Source organism: Crocodylus siamensis, chromosome 3 (genome assembly GCF_052110815.1).
Source record: "Crocodylus siamensis isolate JL-2025a chromosome 3, ASM5211081v1, whole genome shotgun sequence".
In the NCBI taxonomy this organism is placed as follows: domain Eukaryota; kingdom Metazoa; phylum Chordata; order Crocodylia; family Crocodylidae; genus Crocodylus; species Crocodylus siamensis.
In genome coordinates, this window is record NC_143397.1 from 84,466,354 (window position 1) to 84,486,095 (window position 19,742).

Below are 19,742 nucleotides of genomic sequence, written 5' to 3' on the forward strand. Positions count from 1 at the left end.
GAGAGAGACCTATTTTAGGAAGCTGGAACTCATATCTCTGTAGTAGATTTAACAGAAATTTTCTTTACATCAAGAAAGGGTAGAGGCCTTCAAAGATGTTGATGTCATACTGGGTTATGGAGAAGACAGTGGGGCATGTGACAGGTGGTTGTTTGTTTGTTTTTTTGTATGGAGGTGTACTTGTTAAAACTCCTTTATAGGACTTGTATATTGATAGTCTTTAGGTTTAAGAAATGCCCATTATAGTAAGAGTCAACTCACATGTGAGGGGGAAAAGGGGAATCCCTCTCCAGGAGAAAATATTTCCCCCTTCAGTTCAAAAAGTTACATATCTTGGTCTGTGAGTCAAAGAACTTAAGGCAGTTTTAAATGAAGGGTGCAACATGAACCATTTGCTTTAGATTTAAGGGTATAAAAATCCCCTAACTCAGTCCCTTAATTTCTCTTCCCCTGGTCTTCATTTAATCTAGAGCCCATACCCTAGCTGCATTGGTATAGTTTTAATTAAGCTTTTTCAAAGTAATTTTTTTTAAGTAGTTATCAAATAAGTTTTTGAAGTTTTGGAAGATTTTTTTTTGCACTGTTATAGTTTTCTTTTATGCCTCTGTCCTGGTAGCTGAAGAAAGAAGCCAGCTTTCATGAAGGACTATTTTTGTCCTGACATAATATTGGTTGCGAACCAATGCAGCAGTTGTCTAAAATGTCTAAGAGAAGGATAGATGTTTAGCTTGTTTACAAGTCTTGAGAACAGCATGTCAAGGCTTTCTGAAAGTCTTTACAGTAACTTTTAGGAAGGTATTGTAGAACCAGGTTGTTAGGGTGCAGGTCACAGCTATCCTACCCGATACTAAAGAAGGATCTGGCCTGTCTGGTTCAAAAAGGTTGAATTTTTCAACCATAGGTATTAGGATACAGTTTCCTCAAGTAAAGCAGCAAGCCCTCTATGCAGTCTTCGTTCTTTATTTTACCAGGAAAAAAACAGGTGAGCAATGAGTCTAGACTATAGATCATTTCTTTGCCTGACAGATAGGAGCCAAAACCCTTCCGTAACATACAGCGGCTAGAACTAAAAGTGCCAGACTTGGAAGCCTAAAATTCCTGCTTCAGTTATGGCAGTTCCTTATCAGCTCTTTGGGTTTTTTCTTGAGGCATCTCTTCATCAAGAAGTTTCAGGGAGAGAGAGTTAGACCATACATACCATATTTTCTCTCACAGAACCCATGCTTCCCCTGAAAAACAGCTGCTGGAGATTGGTGTGTGCATTATATGCAAGGAACACAGTAAGAGCAGGTTGTGCCACTTACTGACTACAACAGAAAGTAAAATCTGCAAAGATCCATAGGGAACAGAACAATGAGTAGGCTCTGCTCTTTAGCTGCTGCTACTCAGTTACTGCAAGGGAGTGTGGGGGGGGGGGGGTGGACAACACATGTCTGCATGTGCTACTAATTGGCATTGATTAATTCCCAGGTGCATGTCTACACATGCTGCCTGTTGGAAGGAGCCCAGTACAGGCTGTTTCAGCCCTGCTCTGCCCCCCTGCAAGGGGAACTCAAGGCTCCCCTGGGTGCTGGCCACACAGCTGCCAGTGAGTCCCCTGCTGGGCGGGACTCCTCTGCCCAGTGGGACCTGTCCTGCGTGTGAGGCAGCTTCCAGCAAACCTGGGAGGGGAGGGCATGGGGCTTGATGGCAGCTGCCCTGGTTGATGTGGAGCTGACCACTCTGCGAGGCAGGCAGGGACTAGGAACCCAACCCCCTCCCACCTGACCCCCAGTGCAGCCATCTTTGTGCCATGCAGAGGTGCCCTGGGGGGGGGCAGGCAGGGGCTGGGTTTCCAGCTTCCCATTGCCCGCAGGAGCAGCCATCCCACACCAGGATCTGGGAGAGACAGACCAGAGAGCTCTCCAGTCCCAGCACTAATTGGCTCCTGGTTTCTTGGGAGAGCCAGAAACTGAGCAGCAACAGGACCAGGGACAGAGAGTTCGCTTTCTCCTGCTGCCTAGGCTGACTAGGGGCAATGTCTACAGGAGTGGTGTTGTGCAGTAACAGGTACTAGCTGTATTTACAAGTACAAGCTAGCTGTGCTATAGCCTCATTTACTGCCCAGTAAATGCACCGCACATGTAGATAGTGATGCCTTTACTGCACAGTAGATTAGTCTGCTGTGCAGTAAAACATCTCATGTAGATACACCCTGGATGATCTTTTTTACTTCATTCTGCCTTTAAAAAACAAGGTGTGTATTCCAGAGCATATTTTTGTGTGAGAAGATATGATATTTACAGTCAAATTGAAAAGGCAGGATAACTTACTAATTTTTACATTTTGACAGTTACTTGTAACAGTCAATGCTTGACTTCTAAAACGGTGTGGTTCTTTTAATGTTGCACAAACAGCTTTACAAGTATGTCCTTACTGATGGTCCTCCCCATGCTGCTCACTTGAACAAGATAGCATTTACTTTTATATTAGGTAAAACAGGGGTGGGCAAAATACAGCCCATGGGCCAGATCTGTCATGCAAGGCACTTTCATTCAGTCCATGTGCGCCTGCCAATTAATTGTATACTGCCCAGCCCTTCCTTCCGCAAGGGGGAGAGCAAGGGGCCCACAAATACACCTCTCTCAACATACTGTATGGTGTCTTGCTCCCACCCTTGTGGGCAGAAGGGCCCAGCCAGCATGCAGCTTCTAGGCAGGGCTGCTGCTGCTACTGCTACAATGGCTGGGTGACCTGCTAGGCTTCTCTGGCATCTTGCTTGAGCCAGGCACCAGGTAAGTGGTGGGGGAGGGGGAGCTGCAGCTGTGCGGGTCCAGCGAGTATGGGGCTGGGGCTGGCAGCAGTGCAGAGCTTGCACCCAGTGGAGAGGTGGGAGGGCAGAGCACAGGTGGGCAGGATGTGGATGTGACGGATCATGGCAAGGTGTGAGGACCCCCTACATCCTCCCACACATGGAGCATAGCCCCCACCAGCAGCAGTAGAAACACCAGCAGGTGGTGGGCACTCATGCCCAGCACAGGCTCTGCCACCTAGTGGCATGTGGTTCCAGCCAGCACTGCACACAGGAGCGAGAAATGCAGCCTGGCTGGCCTGCCTTTATTGCGAGGGCTCCTTATGGCTCACGTGCAGCTTCTGGCACTCCTGCACCCCTGGGGAAGCCCCACATGCTGAAGCCAGCTGCCTTCCCCACCCCCTACTGTGCAGATCCTGGGATTTCACCAGAAGTGAAGTGGAGCCCCAGCCCCTGCTTCCATGCAGAGTCCCGGGACCTGTACAGCAGAGAGAAAGGAAGGCAGCAAACTCCAGCACATGGGGCTTCCCCCAGTGCTGCACAAGTGCCAGGAGTTGCACGTGCGTTGCACTGAGCCCCCATGATAAAGGTGGGCCAGGCAGGCTGCGCTCCTTCCCTTGCATGTAGCGCTGGCTAGTGCCGCACGCCACCAGGTGGCAGCACCTGCACCGGGCACAGGCATCCACTGCCTGCGAGTGTTCCCAATGCTGTCATCGGAGGGTATGGGGGGGGGGGGCGGGTCCCCACACCTCTCCACAATTCCTCACTCCACAAGCCACACACACCCACCCAACATGCCCTATTGCCTCCACACCCCACCCTAGACACATCACCCCCCACACCCCAGCCTACACACACACACACACACCAACCACACCCCGACACACAATATACAAGTGTAAAACCTTATTTTTGAGTTATCCAGTCACCTCTATATACGCTATACAAACACAAATCATGGCAAAAAACATCTTTGTAATAAAATTTAAAAATGTTATAGTAGGTGTTTGAATTTTACTGCATAATTCGGTTTATTTCTGGTTCCAGGATGGCAACCCTTTCATCCCAAAATGAGTATTTCTGGGGCAGGGGTAGGGGGAAGGACTTCTGGTGGTAAAGGTCAGGGGTTAGCGGTGGGACTTCTGGTCCCAAGATGGCAACCAGGAGGTGGGGCAACTGTCATGGGGCCCTTGACAGCTCACCAAAACTCCTTAAACGGCCCTCCAGCTGAAAAAATTGCCTGCCCCAAGTTAAAATAATACAAGGATTGTAAACTAGATGTTTGGGTCCCAAGTTGTTGATGGTGGTTAATGCTCTGAAGTTGGACCTATGTTTTTTTGGGTTGAGGGAGTGGGCAAGAGGTCAAGTTGTCAGCTTTTTCTGTGGATGCCTGATGCGCCTAGCAGTGCATTAGTGACCCTGTAATGCTCTGGAGAGTGCTTTGAAAGCATGAGTCTTTCATTCTTTAGATATGTTCTTAGGTTCGTTTTCCACCCCCAGCCCCCTGTGTCAGTATAAAATCATATATCATCTGTGCCCCCCCCCCCCCCCCAAAAAAAAAAAATGCTCTTTTACTATCTCCCAATGAAATAACAATTTAAAAATTTGGTGCATGACTTCTCTGAGCCCCTGCATTTCCCTGGCTCTTTATGGACACAAGCCTCCCAGCTCCTCACTACCTGAACATGGCTTTGTGCTACTGCACACTTCTGGATCCATGCTGCTACATGCATTTGGCACTGCTGACTAGCTAGAGTAGTGGCACAGAGCCAGTGCCATGCGGCTGTATGAAGCCACACACTTTCATGCTGTTGCCCAGCAGCATAGAGTTCTGACCAGTCAGCAGTGCTGAGGTGTATGGCAGCGCAGAGCCAAGGGCATTCAGTTCCTGTAGCCCACCAGTGCACCAGATGCAACAGGTCTGCAAACTAGATCCAGCCTGCAGGCCATGTGTTTTGACACCTCTGGTTTAATAAACTTAACCCAAGGCTTGGGGTAAATTATAGGCACATATAAATGTCTTTGATAGAGTTGTTTCTGTATATTCATTAACATTCTAGTAAATAGCAAAACTGTTGCTGTTATTAATTGTGCTTCTTGCTTTCTGCTTTGCAGCTCAGAAATCTTGCTTTTAAAAAGATTCCTCAGAAATCCTCCCATGGAGGCTGTCTATCTCAGCATGAGCAAACATTGTACAGTCAAGTGCAGAAAGATTCTCAGGAAGAAAATTGGCAAGAGTGGAGACAAAAAGATGAACAGGTACCGCTTGCTACTGTGAATTATTTTACTTTACTCTCTTATGGAGTAATACAAACGTCACTTATACGTATCTGATAAATGGCTGTGGCTGATTATTTCACATCAGTTGGAAGAATGCAGTTCTTCATCTCTTCTTATTTTTGCATAAATAAATCCCCAATGCTGCTCAAACTTCATAATTTAGTCTGATACATTAAAATGTTTTCCAGTAGAGAAGAATCCCAAGAAGCATCTTTACCACCATTCTGAATATGAAAAGTACAGATTTAATTCCATTCCTTCCTTTTAATGCTTTGATATGCCAAGAGTGAGCTCTGCTATTCAGAATAGCAAGTTACTAAACAGTCACAGTGCCACCAGGACTGCCTCATCTTTCAGTGCAAGATATTGGTTTATCATATACATGTTTGAAGTGTCTCCCCCAACACCCCTTTGGTTAATATATTTATCAAAAATAGTTTCTGTAATGATCCCAGGTTTACTAACACTAAAAATAGAAGTAAGCTATTGTAATGTTTTACCACAGCTCCTTTCAGTAGAGGTAGCCAAGGTAGAAGATAGATAAAATACTTGGACCTTTCTTGCCTTGACATAAGACTGTTAAACAAATCATGTAATTTGTCTTTTTAAGGGAAGTAATAATTCACTTCCCAGTGATGTAAGTAGGAGGAATATTCATAATTAAAATGAACTTTTCTTTGTTAATTGATTTCAGTGGTTCAGTGTTTTAGTTAAATATGGTCAATAAAAACACATGTGCTTCTCTCATTCCTTTGTACTGGAGCTTTGGCAGTGACAGGGGAATTGCAGGGAGCCAGGAAGGGAGGAAGGAGCAGCACCAAGACCTGAAGTGAGGTGTCAGGGGGATTAGCAGCTCCCCCTTCACTCAAGGGTTGGGGAGGAGTATCAAGTGGGACAGGGGAAAGCTGTTGCTCCTTGCCCCCGTATGGAATCTGTACCCCTCAGCCCCACTGGGCTGCGTGCGTGCATGCATGCATGCATGTGTGTATGCGCCTGGGGGGGCAGCTGTGAGTAGGCATGTATCGGGGACTGTATCAGGGTCAGAGCCTGAGGAGACCTTCCTCCTGCCTTCGTCACTACACACATGCACGTACACACAGACACATGCTTCCCTGCCCCTTCCTCCCTCCCACTGCTGCATGCGTAAGCAACATATCTCCTCTTCCCTCCCCAGCAGCAGTGGGGTGGGCATGGGGTGATAGCACGGCAGGGCTGGTGTGGGGGTGGGAGCAGGAGGGTGCTCTTTGAGGGCTGGTAGGCAATGGCAGCAGGCTGCAGGGGGCAAGCGCAGCATGGTGCAGGGGCAGAGCTGCTGGTGCCTGAGAGTTGCTGCCACCACTGCTGCCTCTTCCCCCTACACTGCCCCCAGCCCAGGGCGTTTATGTGCCCCTGCTCAGCCAGCACTGTTGCAGCACTGACCCTCAGGGCTGCAGCAGGTCTCATGCTGGCTCTGCTGTGTCTTCAGTGCTGCTACGTGCAAATACATGCCACAAGATTGGGGGACAGAGGGAAGGGGGAGGTGCCCAGAGCCCAGGACAGAGCAACACCTACAGCAGGAGCTGCAGGGGTTGGGGATTGGGCTGGGTCTCTTCCCAATTCCACAAGCACTCACTGCAGTACACACCTCAGCCCCCACTGCACTCTGTCACTGGCTGCAGTCCTGTGAGCCAGCGCTGCTGTTGCTGCAGCTGGTACCTTCTGCATGGTACCTTCTGCATGGTGGAGGGTGGAGGGAGAACAGTGGGGAGTGCCAGCTGTGGCCCCTTTTTCACTGTCTGCCCTGAGGTACATGTGCAACTGCTGCCTCCGCGGAGCCAAGCCAGGGCTCTGGACCCTGGTGTGCCAGTTGCAGCCTCCTGGCTGCCTGCCACATCCAGCTTGGGCTCTGGGCAGTTGCTGCCTGCCGTGGACCCTGAGCTGCTTGCAGCAGGGCTTTCAGCCTCCCCTTCACGTGCTCTGAGCAGCCCGCACTCCATGGCCAGTGGCAGCTGCCCACAGTCCAGGCCAGCTGTAGCATGCTGAGCAAAATGGCCTCACGTGCTACATTCCGGCACACATGCCAAGGGTTGCTGACCCTTGATTTAAATGATTCCACCCTTTTCTTGTAGGGCGAGCATGTTTTTTCCATTAATAACATTGTATTCATGTAGAATTGGTAACATCACAGTTCGCTATGGATTATGCCTTATGAGGTGCCGTAGTAACTGAGGGTCACTACTGACTGGTAACTCATCTTGGTTGTTGTATACCTCTGCTGTGTCCTTGGTGCTTCTAGAAAGTATTGCTTTTGAGCATGTTTCACCTATTCACTCAGATGAAATCAAGAAATGAGGGGGTATGTCAGAACTGTCTTTAGCATCTTATGTACCAGACCCAGAAATGAGTTGAATGGGATATGCTTGAGTGCTGGAGCCATACTGCAGAAAAGTCTGGAAAGGTTTACACAATATTCAGGGGATAGGTTTGAGTTTGAAACTATTATTTGAGGATACTATATGACTTTGTTAACAGGTACCTGAACTCTTTTGCCATGTAGATGGATGTATTCAACCTCATCGAAGAAGGTTGTTCTGTAGCTTTTCCTTGAGCAAGAATTCAGAAAGCTGTGCTGGTAGATGGTCAACCACTAAGTGAAAACATCATTTGGAGCCTAGATTAGTGAGGGTTATTTAATGTTTTTGAGGTTGGTGATGTGATTCTTGCAGTGTCAGGTTCTCATCCCTTCTGTGCTTTTTGATGAGATGTATTTTGATTGTCTAGCAGTGTATTGGTGAGTCTGCAGTGTTTTAGAGACTTTCATGAAACTTAAGCTGTAGAATGATTTTTTTTTTTCTGGTTAGGCTCATTTTTTCTTCTTTCCAATAGGTAGGAAGAATTCAACATTTGTATCTTAAATGTCTGCTCTATTAAATATTAATTATAAAAGAGGACAAACACTGCACTTTGTAAGTAGTTATTGGACATCCTGATGGTTAGATCATCCTTAACTTAGCTGTCATACACTTGAATCTTGGTTTATTTTAACCCACAGAATAGGTAGGGCACATAACTTGCGTAGAAGTTATCTTGTGTTTTCCTTTTACTTTTAAAAAGTCACTTTGTAACTATGATGTTGCTCTGAAGTATACTATTCCTAACAATGTAGTCATGAGAAGACCATTTTTACTAATTGATAATATACAATAGCACAACTAAATTGGAGGTCATTGCAGTTTTTGAGATCTGAAGTGTGGACTGTCTGTAGTAGAGCTTTGAGCATGCTGTAAGTCTAAACAATCTTCTAGGTGGGGCAGGGGGTTGGCAGTGTTTTCTGGTAGGTGCAGCTGGGGTCCAGAATAACCCATCTCGGACTCAAGATGGGTAGACACTAGGACCTGGTCACCTCAGCTGATTCTCTCTGCCAGTGGGCTGCAGCACAGTGTAGATACAGCTCCTTCACCGAAGCCCCAGGCACCCAACCTTGACTTAGCATAGGGAGAGCTCGCCCTCTACAAGTCCTGAGTGTCTGGCTTAGGCATAGCACAAACAGAGCCTCTGCAGGTTGGCTCCAAAGGCTTTGCAGGCTGTAGATTGCTAGACCTGTTCTAGGTTTGTAGCAGATCAGGTGTTGTGAAGGGACACGGTTATAATGATGTGTTTTGGTTAAAATTGACTGGTGAAATTGTTAATGGTCTTAAAGTTGTTCTCATTGGCTACAGCGGTATTATGCATAAAATAAAGCAGTTAACTTCTCTACTACCCCAAGCAGCTCATCACAGCTTGTTTTTTAAAGCTTTTGGGCTTGAAGTGAAATTCTAATTGCACCTAAAACCAATAGTCAATGGGGCTTAGACTCCAAAGTGACTAAAACACATTGGAAACTTTCCTGAGAAACTTGGTTTCCCTTTAAATGAAAACTTAATTTGGGAACTGATGGGTCTCAGAAAAGTGTTGTCACTGTGTCACTGGATGCTATCTTAATCTGATTCCTGAAGATGCATTTGAGTATTGCTGTAGTTTGGGTGGGTATTCTTAACAAGTGTTGACATACTTTATAGTCTCTGTATGATATATTTTATCAAACAACTTTCTATCTTTACATTTTATTGACTGTTTTTTTTTTCTTTCCCCCTTACTCAGTTTTAGCGCTGTAATGCAGGGCTATTCAACTTCTAAGCTTCCAAGAGCCACATGCCACAGGAGCTGCATGAGCTGTGTCAGCTGCACCAGGGGCACCAAGTAGACACTTTCCCCACACCCACTGCTACACTGGGCATGATTCCCCCTCTTGACTGCCCCATGCTAATGTGAGAGTGATTCTCCTTTCCCCCCTCCTTCCCAACACTACACACCTACATGGGAGCTCCTACAGAATGGGTCTCCCCCTCCCTCGCTCCACCCAGTTGTGGCCACATTTTCACCATTGGCTCCCACCCACCAATCTTTGATCTATGTTATGATGATCACTTTGGAATGATCATAGTAATGTACTTTCACAAATTCTGTTATTGATTAATTAGTCTTACGGTATATTTCCAATATACAACTTTTAATAGAATTACAGGACTTTAAGGCTTAGAATCCCATAAAGAACTTAAGCTCTTAAAAGATAGATGCTGCAATTCCTGAGTCTTAGACATTTGGCTCCCAGATTGAAATTCAGAATCTTGTGCTAGATGCCTTGCTTCCCTTACAAAAACTTGGCGAGAGTACAGATATGTTTGCACTGCTCAATATAGCACTGTGTAAAGATACTTTGGGTTAGTTGTGAAACTTCTGTCTAGTGTGCTGAAATTTATTTGGCACCAGGCAGTGCCATGCAGAGGAAAACCCTGCACTAGTTCTGAAACCAGAAGCAAAAAGTCACACTAATATGGTGCTGCGCTCCAGACTAACCAGTCCTGCTGAGAAGGCTTTACTGTTTTTAGGTCCAGAGCTGTCACGTGCATGCCTTGTACCCTGTATACATACCCTTAGATACCCCAGAATAGGACCCAAAACAGACAGCATGTGAGTAGGGTCAGAATCCAAGACTCCTGCCTTTTACAAGAGTGTCTTAACCCCCAAGCTGTCATGTCGCTGGCCCAATGATGTTTTGAATCTTTCTTGAATGATGGCATGGAAGGACAGAGTACTCTCCTCTACAAGCCTAGCCTCCTAGCTAGTGGTTAGGAAACTCTCTCAGAACTGGGAATTGTACTTTTGAACTCTTTCTGGTTGAGAGAGGCATTGAACTCAACTCTCTTGCTTCCTGAGCCACTGGACCACTCCTGACCATTAGATCATAGTATAAAAAATGGACAAAGAACAGCGAAGACTCCCTATGCCTGAAGAAGGGTGCGTGTGCCCAAAAGCTTGCAAATAACGTTTTTGCAGCTACTCAGTTGGTCTAATAAAAGTTATTATATTTACCTAAAGAAGTTTGCCTGCCAGTATAAAAAATGAACGTACTTCTGCAACTGCTGTCAATGTTTCCCCCTAAGGTTTAGCGATCTGTGAGGAATCTTAGCTTGGAGTGCATGGGTATCTCAGTGTGCCTGCCCCTCCCCCGTCCTGCAGCAATCTGTGGCTGGGTTGGGGCTGGTGGTGAGGAGCCCGACGCAAAGCTGGCAGTTGGGGGTGGGGTGCGGTGTTGGTGCCCCCTTGCTTCTGCACTAGGCATTTCCCCCCCACATGGCTACCAACCACCTCCCAGTCGGTACACCACTGCGTGCACAGCACTAAAAAGTTATTGCTCAGCATGATTTTTTTATTTGCGTGGCCACGCATGAGTGCAGCATAGAGAGAACACTGACTGCCATGGCTGCAAACAGTGGAAGCTGATCCTGTTAGCAAGTATTAAGATGTTCAGAGCAAGCATATATGAGATTTGGCTGCTTAGAGTAGTTAAGCCTTCCTGACTGGATTTAGGCAGGTGCTAGATCTCAAGTTGTACAGACTGGGCAAATTTGATGCATGCAGAGAAGAGAACTCAAGGCATTTGGGAAGACAAGAGTTCAGGTGCTTCAGGAATTACTCAGCAGTTGAGTGTGGGGGTGTTGGGTTGTTATTTCAGGGTTAGGCACTTCAGTTATGCCTAGTTCCTAATTTCGGCACCCGGGTGCTTTACAGATCCTGGTTTTAAGGCTCTTAGAAATGTTGGTGGCACAAGCTGCAAAAGACTTGTTACTACTTTAGGGCCACTTGAATAATTTTTATGGTTAACTCTGAATTTTCATAATCAAGTTGCAGTAACACTGTAGCCCCAATAAATATCTGAGTACCATTTTGCTAGATTTTATGCAAATACTTGTGGCAACACGCCTTGTCCTGAGAAGTTTATAGCATTTAAGTTTATATGTATAATATTAATAAGTCTTTGTATGTGTTGCCTATTGTAATTTTCATGTTTTCCTTCCTCCTCTTTTCTCATTGCTTTTGCATGCAATTTTCCAGGGCAGTAGGCGTGACATGCTTTTTGCAAACATCATAGAACTAATAGAAAGTTAGAATTGAAAGGGTCCTCAGGAAAGTCATCTAGTCCAACACCCTGCTCAAAGCAGGACCATCCCCGACTAGATCATTCCAGCCAGGGCTTTGTTGAGCTGGGCCTTAAAAACCTCCAAGGATGGAGATTGTACCACCTCTTGTTCCAGTGCTTCACCACTCCCCTTGCAAGAGTGTTTTACTAATATCCAACATAAATTTCCCTTGCTGCAACTTGAGACCACTGCTTCTTGTTCCATCATCTGCTACTGCTGAGAACAGTCCATCTTCATCCTCTTTAAAACCCCCTTTCAGGTAGCTGAAGGTTGCTATCAAATCCCCCCTCGGTCTTTTCTTCTCCAGACTAAATAAACCCAGTTCCCTCAGCCTCTCCTCACAACTCGCATGCCCCAGCCCCCTAAACATTTTTTTGCCTTCCACTAACTCTCTCCAACTTGCCCATATCCTTTCTTCAGTGGAAGGCATCAACACTGGACACAGTACTCCAGTGGCCTCACCAGTGCAAAATAGGGGGGAATAATCACTTCCCTTGATCTGCTGGCAAAGCTCCTACTAATACAGCCCAATATGCTGTTGGCCATCTTGGCAACAAGGGCGCCCTGTTGACTCATATCCACATGGACGATTGGTGCCACCTTAAGTCATGGAGGGCATGTGCCCCACCCAGCAACCAGGGGGTGGGAGGAGGTCCCCTGCGGCCAATCTCGCCAACCGAGAAGCAGCTGTAGCGCTCCCAGAAGTGGCCATGGCACTTCATCCAGCGCCTACAGGGAGGGCACCAGTGCTCCCACGTGCCCCCTCCTCCCCCCCCCCCCCAATCACCTAAGCAGGAAGCTTGGCCTGTTGGGGTGCATCAGCACTCTCAGGGGGTGCATGTGTGCCCCCATGCGCCCTCTATGCATCGGCACTATATATCCATATTATTGTCCACTGTAACTCCCAGGTCCTTTTTCTGCAGAACTGCTGCTTAGCTAGTTAGTCCCAAGCCTGTAGCGGTGCATGGGATTATCTTGTCCTAAGTGCAGGACTTTGTGCTTGTCTTTGTTGAACCTCATGAGATTTCTTTTGGCCCAATCCTCCAATTTGTCTAGGTCTCTAAATCCTAATCCTACCCTACAGTGCATCTTCTACTCCCCCCAGGTTTGTGTCATCTGCAAACTTGCTGAGGGTGCACTCCATTCCATCTTCCAGATCATTAATGGCATCTTTCTTTCTGTCGCTTTAATTTAGTATGCACTTCAGACTGCTAGTCATAGAATAAATTAAATGTTTCAGATATTAGCGCACTCAGACCTGTATGGAATTCCCCCTGTGTCCATGCCTCCTGTATCTATACAGTTACGTTAAAGGAATTTACTTAAGTCATCAACTTGGTTTTATTCAAGTTAAGGATATTATTCAGTCTTCCTTCATTCAAAACTCATTTGGAGGGTTTTGCCTGATGAAGGATTTGCTACCAAAATGTCAAGGCTTGTAGAACATCTTACAAATCAAGTGTGTTAGGCAATACACAACTCTTAAAAACATGTTAGCTCATAAGGTCACAGTTTCCAGAGGCAGGAAAGTTATGCCTAAATTGTAACTAACTTGAATAGCCTGAATGAATGACTGAAAAGACCCAAATTGCAATTTGAAGAAGAGAGGAAAAAAGGCAGATTAGAGAAGAGATGAGAATGAACCAACAAAGGTAGCAACAGTCGAGGGACATGATTTTGATGATGGCTGGGACTTCTGTTTTCCAGCCCATTTGACCAGTGACAACAGTGATAATGTAAAATAGTGGTTCCAAGAGAAGTAATATGCAGCAAAATAACTGCTACATCATGAGGTGTTTTAATTAAAATAATCATGTGTGTGTCCATCTTGTATATTACTGCTCTGTGTGAGTCCTGACTAGCAAGGACTTCCATTTGTTCTACAAAAACCCAAGTTCTGGAGGAATCTTTACCTTCAGCCCAGTTACGCTATATTATCGGTTATCAGTTTGTCCTTAAAGCAGCAGCACAGGTTAGATCACATTTCCTGTTCTACAACTGCTCTTCCCTGAGCACAAGAGTTGAGATGGGTTTTTTTTCCCCCCTATTGCTCACCTCAAAGACGCATCATATTGTATGCTTACAGCTCCCTCTAAGCATTTGCATGCTGAACTTCAAGACAAATATAATTAAAAATATGTGAATTTGTTTTTAATTGTATTGACTAAATAATGCATGTTTTTTACACGCTGATGTGACACTGTCATCACTGGTATATTTGATTGCTTATTACCCAAAGCCTTGTATTTAGTTAATCATGCACTGCATCATAACAGTGTTCTGAGAGCAGCTGTAAGGCGCACAGGCCAAAACTATATATGGATGGCCATTTTGGCTCTTAAAAAAACCCAACAGCAACAACAAAAAACTGTTACAATGTCCTGTCTTTATTTTGTTCAGCTGACATCAGAAATGTTTGAAGCAGATCTTGAAAAGGCATTACTGTTAAGCAAACTGGAATATGAAGAGCACAAAAAGGTATTTGCTAACTTCACCCCAGTTTTAAAATTGTACAAGTTCTTGCCTTTTATTCAGTTCCGAATAAAAAAAACCCTAATGGTTTAGTTCCTACAAAATTTCTTATAAATTATCTCTGTACTTTCTTCATTCTGAAGGGTATAGGATTTGAGAAACACTGGAGATTTCAAGTAATTTATAAGTAGCTATGTTAAAGATGACCTGAAAAGGGGAAAACATTGTTTGTACATCTTTTGAATCTTCTGGGTTTTTTTAATTGTGTAAATATAAATGGGAATGGAGGGAAATGGTTTGTGAGGTTTTTGAGAGAGGAGGGTTTTTTTCTGTAAAGGGCTCATTAGAAACACAGTAAGCATTTAAAAGCCTTAATTTGTAAGTGGTAAGCCTATTGTACCTTTAGCATTCTTTGCCCAGCTTTTTAAAGGTGTTTTCAGTTGGAGATGTAAAAAGTTTTGAACAAGATAATTTTAATCTTCCCTTTCTAACTGGTAATCAGGCAAATAAAATCTGAATTTCTGTTTGAACCTCTACCACCAACTTCATACATCAGAAAAAAACAAAAAATGTGTGTGCACATTTATTATGAGTTTAGTGTTAAGCTATCTTGTACTTCTGTTGGACAAACTACAGAACTTTGTGAAGATTTTTGCTTTGAGGGAATCTCTACACTTAAGCTGAAGCTTTTAAAACTAAGGTTTTAACTTCTATGACTTGCCTGCTCTAAAATCCAGATTTTAAAAGGAAAATAAGGCTTTAAGTACAGAAAAATGGCATTTGCAAGATTTTGGAGAAGCCAGAGGAAAATCTTCTATATCTTTTTCTAATTCTCTAATCACTGTTAGCATTTTTAGGTTTATTAAATAATATAGAACATCATAGCCTACTTTTTCTGTTTCCCTGTTCCCCATCATAGCCTGTTCCGTTTCTTGATTTTGGTATAAGAATACTAATTTTAGTGGAGGGGTAAGGGAGAGGGGAAAACATCCCATTCAAATCCTAAGCCTTTTTTTTTTTTTTTTAAAGAGTTATAAGTAATGAAACAATCTGAGTTTTGAAAAATCTCTAAAACCTAGTTGTCAAATTTTGGTTAAATTATTCTATCAATTAGTAGAACATGATTTAAAAATGTTGATCTGTTGATAGATGAATGACTAGCCATGTACTGCGAGTAAAAGTCAAGAAAGAGCAGGCTTCTGGGTTTTTCTGTTTGTTTCTTTGGTAGCTTTGTATTATGCCTTTTAACTGTATTATCCCAGGTGACTGTTATCTGGGATTGTTAAGTTACAGTTCATTGGTACATAGAGAGAAGTAACAAATGTATCAGCATCAAGTGGTAGGTGTTCTGATGCAACTGTTACATGATTCTGCAGTGACAGCAATGTAGCAAGAGCACTTCAGTTTTTAACTGTGCTACAATCAAGTGTCAAAATTAGTGATTGGACTACCTTGTGTTGCTACAGGATCATGCAGATAGATTCAGATGGTAACAACTGATGTGCACTCAAGGGAACAGCTCTCCCTCCTTTTTTGAAGCAGTATAAACAGTTACTCTGTCCACATTTTTAATGAAAAGCTATACTTTGGTTTGAAGAAAAGAGTTGATTCTTTAGGCCAGGGGTTGGTAAGTGTTTGTTGCCTTAGGTTAGAGGATGCAACCTAGCTCTTTGCACTGGGCTGCAAAATTATGTCCCCTGCAGTGAGGGTAAGCATAAGCATGAGAGAAACATGGAGTGCTGCAGAGGAAATGGGCAGCTCGGTGCAGTTACCACCAGACCCTCTAAGCTGCCCCAGGATGGGTCATACCTTCCTAAGCAACATCCAACCTCTTTGCAGATTGAATTCAGCCCAAGCGCCATAGGTTGCTAACCTCTACATCAGACCAGTTGGTGTGCACACAAGAGTTCTTCCATCAGAGACATTGAATAATTGCTGGAGGTCCAAACTTACTTTTTAAAATAGAAGCCTTTAGAGGAATTAAATATCCAATTGTGTTGCTCATTATAGTAATGGTCCTCAATCACTAGTGTGTGGGTTTGCTATGTGTGGACCACACAGATGTAGGCAGGGAATCAACCATTCCCTCCTTCCATATGTTTTTTGCAGTGCTAGCCTGCTCTGTGTGTCCTATTCTGGCACAGATAACAGCAGAGCCATCTTAGTGCTACACTATAAATTATCTCTATTGAGAATTGGAGCTCATTAGCTTAGGCACAGCAGCATGTGAATGTGGCTATGCTACTTTCATTTCAGAGCTAATGTGTTGGACTAGGTCAGGCTCCTGCAGGAAGTCTAGCAAAAGAGCCCACAAGGAGGATAAGGCATGTAGTTGTATATGATTGTGGACGGGTAGGTTGTGGGATCAGGAAGGCTAAGAAGTGTTGCATTCAAATAAAGTAGTATAATCAGTGGGATTGTCTTCAAATTATTCAGGAATATGAAAATGCTGAAAATCCTTCACCTCCTTCAAAGTCTGTGAATAAGAAAGAGAAAAGAAAGAACCAACAAGGAAAAGACAAACCTCTCACAGTATCTCTGAAAGACTTTCAGTCCGATTCTAATATAGGTATGCATTTTTATGTTCAATACAGTTTTTTACAAAATAACTTAATAACTGGAATTCAAATTATGTATAATTTTTTTTTACAGCAAAGCACTTTGTGTGATGAGCAGGGATCCAGGTTTTCCGGTGGCTGCAAAAAAGTGTGGATTTTCACATTTAAAGGAGAAAAATGTGGGAAACTGGGTTTCCCTTTGCAGGCTGGGTGCCTGCTGGCCAGGGCAGTCCCTGGAGGCACGTGAATCAGGGCGACTGGCCTGGGCCCCATACTTTGAGGGCCCCCACAAAGCTGGGCAGAGTGGTGGTGGTGCAGAGCCAGGCAGAGCAGTAGCTCCCCGTCCCGCCGCTCGCTACCATACTCCCTCCCTCCCCTCAACCCCATCGGGTCCAGGAGTAAGATTTGGGCTGATTGTCCCGGGCCTTGCACCCTGCTTGGATTGCCTCTGCTGCCGGCTTTGTGGGATGCCTGGGCACCAGGGCTGCAGCAGGGCATGGGGTCTGAGGCAGTGCTCAGTGCCACTGGGAAGCCCAGCTCTGCACTATTGCCATTCGGGCCTGCCCAGAGGTGCCCACCCCTCCAGTGAGGGAATTGGGCAGTGGGGATCTGTATGTCATGACCAGCAGTGCTGGGGCTGGTGGCCATGCCTGCAGGGGCTGGGTGACTGGGAGATGCCGCTTGGGGGGGAAGGGAAGCAGGGACAGAACCAGGGCCATGACCATAGCCAGGCCACCTGGTGCTGGGAGCCCCAGCCCAAGGCAGGGGTATCACAGGAATCCCCTGCTCTTCCCTCCAGCCCACACTGGAGCCAGACTCACTCCACTGCTGCCCGTGTGAGCCGGAGCCACCATGTTCCAGCCCGGATGGGATGGAGAACACCCAGAACCCCCTTGCCTTCCTCCTGCTGCCTTCAGTATGACCTGGGGCAGAACCATGCGCAGCTTAACACTACTGCTGTGCAGTGCTGCACTGCTCCTCCTTGCTGTGCTGCAGCCCCAGGCACAGCCAGTGGCATAGGGCAGCATTGGTTTCCCAGCCACTGCATGTGCTTCTGCATGGGATACAATACATTCACTTCATGCTGGAGGCCCTCCATACCATGTCCCTGCAGACCACCATCCTGTGAGTCTGCACGGGGCTTGGCAGGGTGAGGGGCAGCTGGGGGCCCTCTGCTATTAGGGCTTTCTGGGGGGAAGGGGTAGGAGGCTGTGGGTTAGGAGTGAGGACCACGGGCAGGGACAAGGGGTATGGATGTGGAGTGAGGAGCATTGGCTGGGCTGGGAAAGTTGTGGGTTGGGAGTGAGGGGCAACGGCATGGGCAGGAGTAGAGCATCAGCATATCAGGGCTGCTTAGTGGTGGGGACAGTTGCAGTTGGACCCACATCCTGGTTAGTGAAGGGGGCAGGGGGAGCTCTGATTTTCATGATAAGAAAAAACAAAATCAAATGCCAAAGCATATAGTTATTTAGAGCGTATTTTATTATAATGATTGAGGCACTGGTAGGCTTCCTTATTGTTTTAAAATTGTAAATGTATCAACCTTTTAAACTGAGAGAGAGATGATGTGAGAGAAAGAGAGTCATTTCATTTTAATCATACGAAAATGCATATTTTAGGGTTTTTTTAATCAGAGAATTTGGGTTTTGTTGGTTTGTTTTTTTTTTTAAATGAGAGAATTTGAGATTTTTTTTAAACAGAAAACCAGGATCCCTGGTAATGAAACACTGCATTTTTCCAGTCTCAGTTTAGTACCAATAGATACTGATGGGTGCTGGAACAAGTAAGTTGAAACAAAAATGTCTAATATCTCTACATGATAAAAAGTTTGATACCATGTGGCATAATCCACTTTGGTGATGGGAGGAGTAGAAAGAGAAGCTGCTTCCAGGTGCTGGTCCATGCAGCATGCTTAATGGTTCAAGATGAACCAGGGAAAGGCTCCCAAGTTTTTGGGGTTTTTTTGTTTGTTGGTTTGTTTTTTGAAACGTCACAAATGGGTTTCTTCTTTAGCTATACTAAGTGTTCCTTTCCCCTGAACTTCTGAACTGCACAACTTCCCAAATATTTCTAGGATGCAACAGCTGCTTTTTTTTTATTCCCAAGGAATTTACTTTCAGCAGCCGTTCAGATGCTTGCTGGGTACTAGAGTACTTGTTTTTGTCTTCAGAGCAGCAAGGCTTGCTTTCAGCAAAGTGATGAAAATGGGATGAAATTGGGAGAAAGTATTTTCTACTGAAGCAAAAGTTCAGGTTAAAAAGAAAATCTGGATACTTATTTAAGTTTCCAGTATTTATTAAATGTTGAGGGGTGACAAGTTAAAAATATACCTGTGAGTAAGATGAAAAAATGAATAGACTACATTTGTTAGGCACGTCACTTTTTATATACTGAAAAGCATACAAATTCTACAGAGCGTATTAGAACTTGAATACAGTCTGCAGTCTGTATTGAAATAATTTTGCTTGAGCAGTAGAGTTTGTTGCATTTAAAAATTTTGATGCTCTTTTCTCTTGCATGTCCTAAAACGTTGGCCAGAAGCAGTGTTTAGGAATAAACTGTAAAACTTGCAGTTCTCTTTACTTAATACTTTTGTAGAGCTTTGAAGAGATGAGTACTAGTGCTGAAAAACTGCTATGGATTTTTCACCCTTTTTTTAATCCTCTCCCTCTCATAGTGAATTATATATGTAAATTAGCCAATGTAATATCTCTCATGTTTTTTCCTCGTATTTTCTTTTCAGATCACCTGACAAAAAGACATGAGGTAAGACTTTTATCTTTTTTGTTAAACACATTAACACAGCATTCTAAAATACCCATCAAGAAGTTAAATAAAGATTTGACAAAGTAGGTTGTTGCTTATGAAAATGTATGTGTTTCTGAATGGGTTTTTAAGGTGTCACCCTATCTTCAGCAAGGTTAAAGAGATTTTTGTACGTAGAAAGAAGTTACTAAGTAAGTATTGGGATACGAATACTTAGTCACTTTCTATAGTGATAATCAGAAATACATTTTCTAACCTGGTTGCCAGAATTATTGCCTGTAAACCTTTGTGATGAAATGCAGGCTCTTTAACAATATATCGATGGTTTTAATGTTGAAAAACTTGAGCGTGCCCTTTTGCCGTTTACGCTTTCAA

At 44.6% G+C, this 19,742-nt stretch overlaps 1 protein-coding gene across 5 annotated transcripts in view; it reads left to right on the plus strand.

Annotated features, from left to right (window-relative positions):
* Positions 1–19,742, plus strand: part of GKAP1 (G kinase anchoring protein 1) — a 48,102-nt gene that overhangs the window by 15,521 nt on the left and 12,839 nt on the right. For 4 of the 5 annotated variants that reach the window (XM_090038670.1, XM_090038674.1, XM_090038675.1 and 1 more), the window contains exons 3-6: positions 4,907–5,050; positions 13,972–14,049; positions 16,480–16,612; positions 19,345–19,367. In XM_090038670.1, coding sequence (XP_089894796.1) covers positions 4,907–5,050; positions 13,972–14,049; positions 16,480–16,612; positions 19,345–19,367 — 378 coding nt within the window. The remainder of the gene's footprint in view (positions 1–4,906; positions 5,051–13,971; positions 14,050–16,479; positions 16,613–19,344; positions 19,368–19,742) is intronic. The other variant, XM_090038673.1, reaches the window with a different exon arrangement.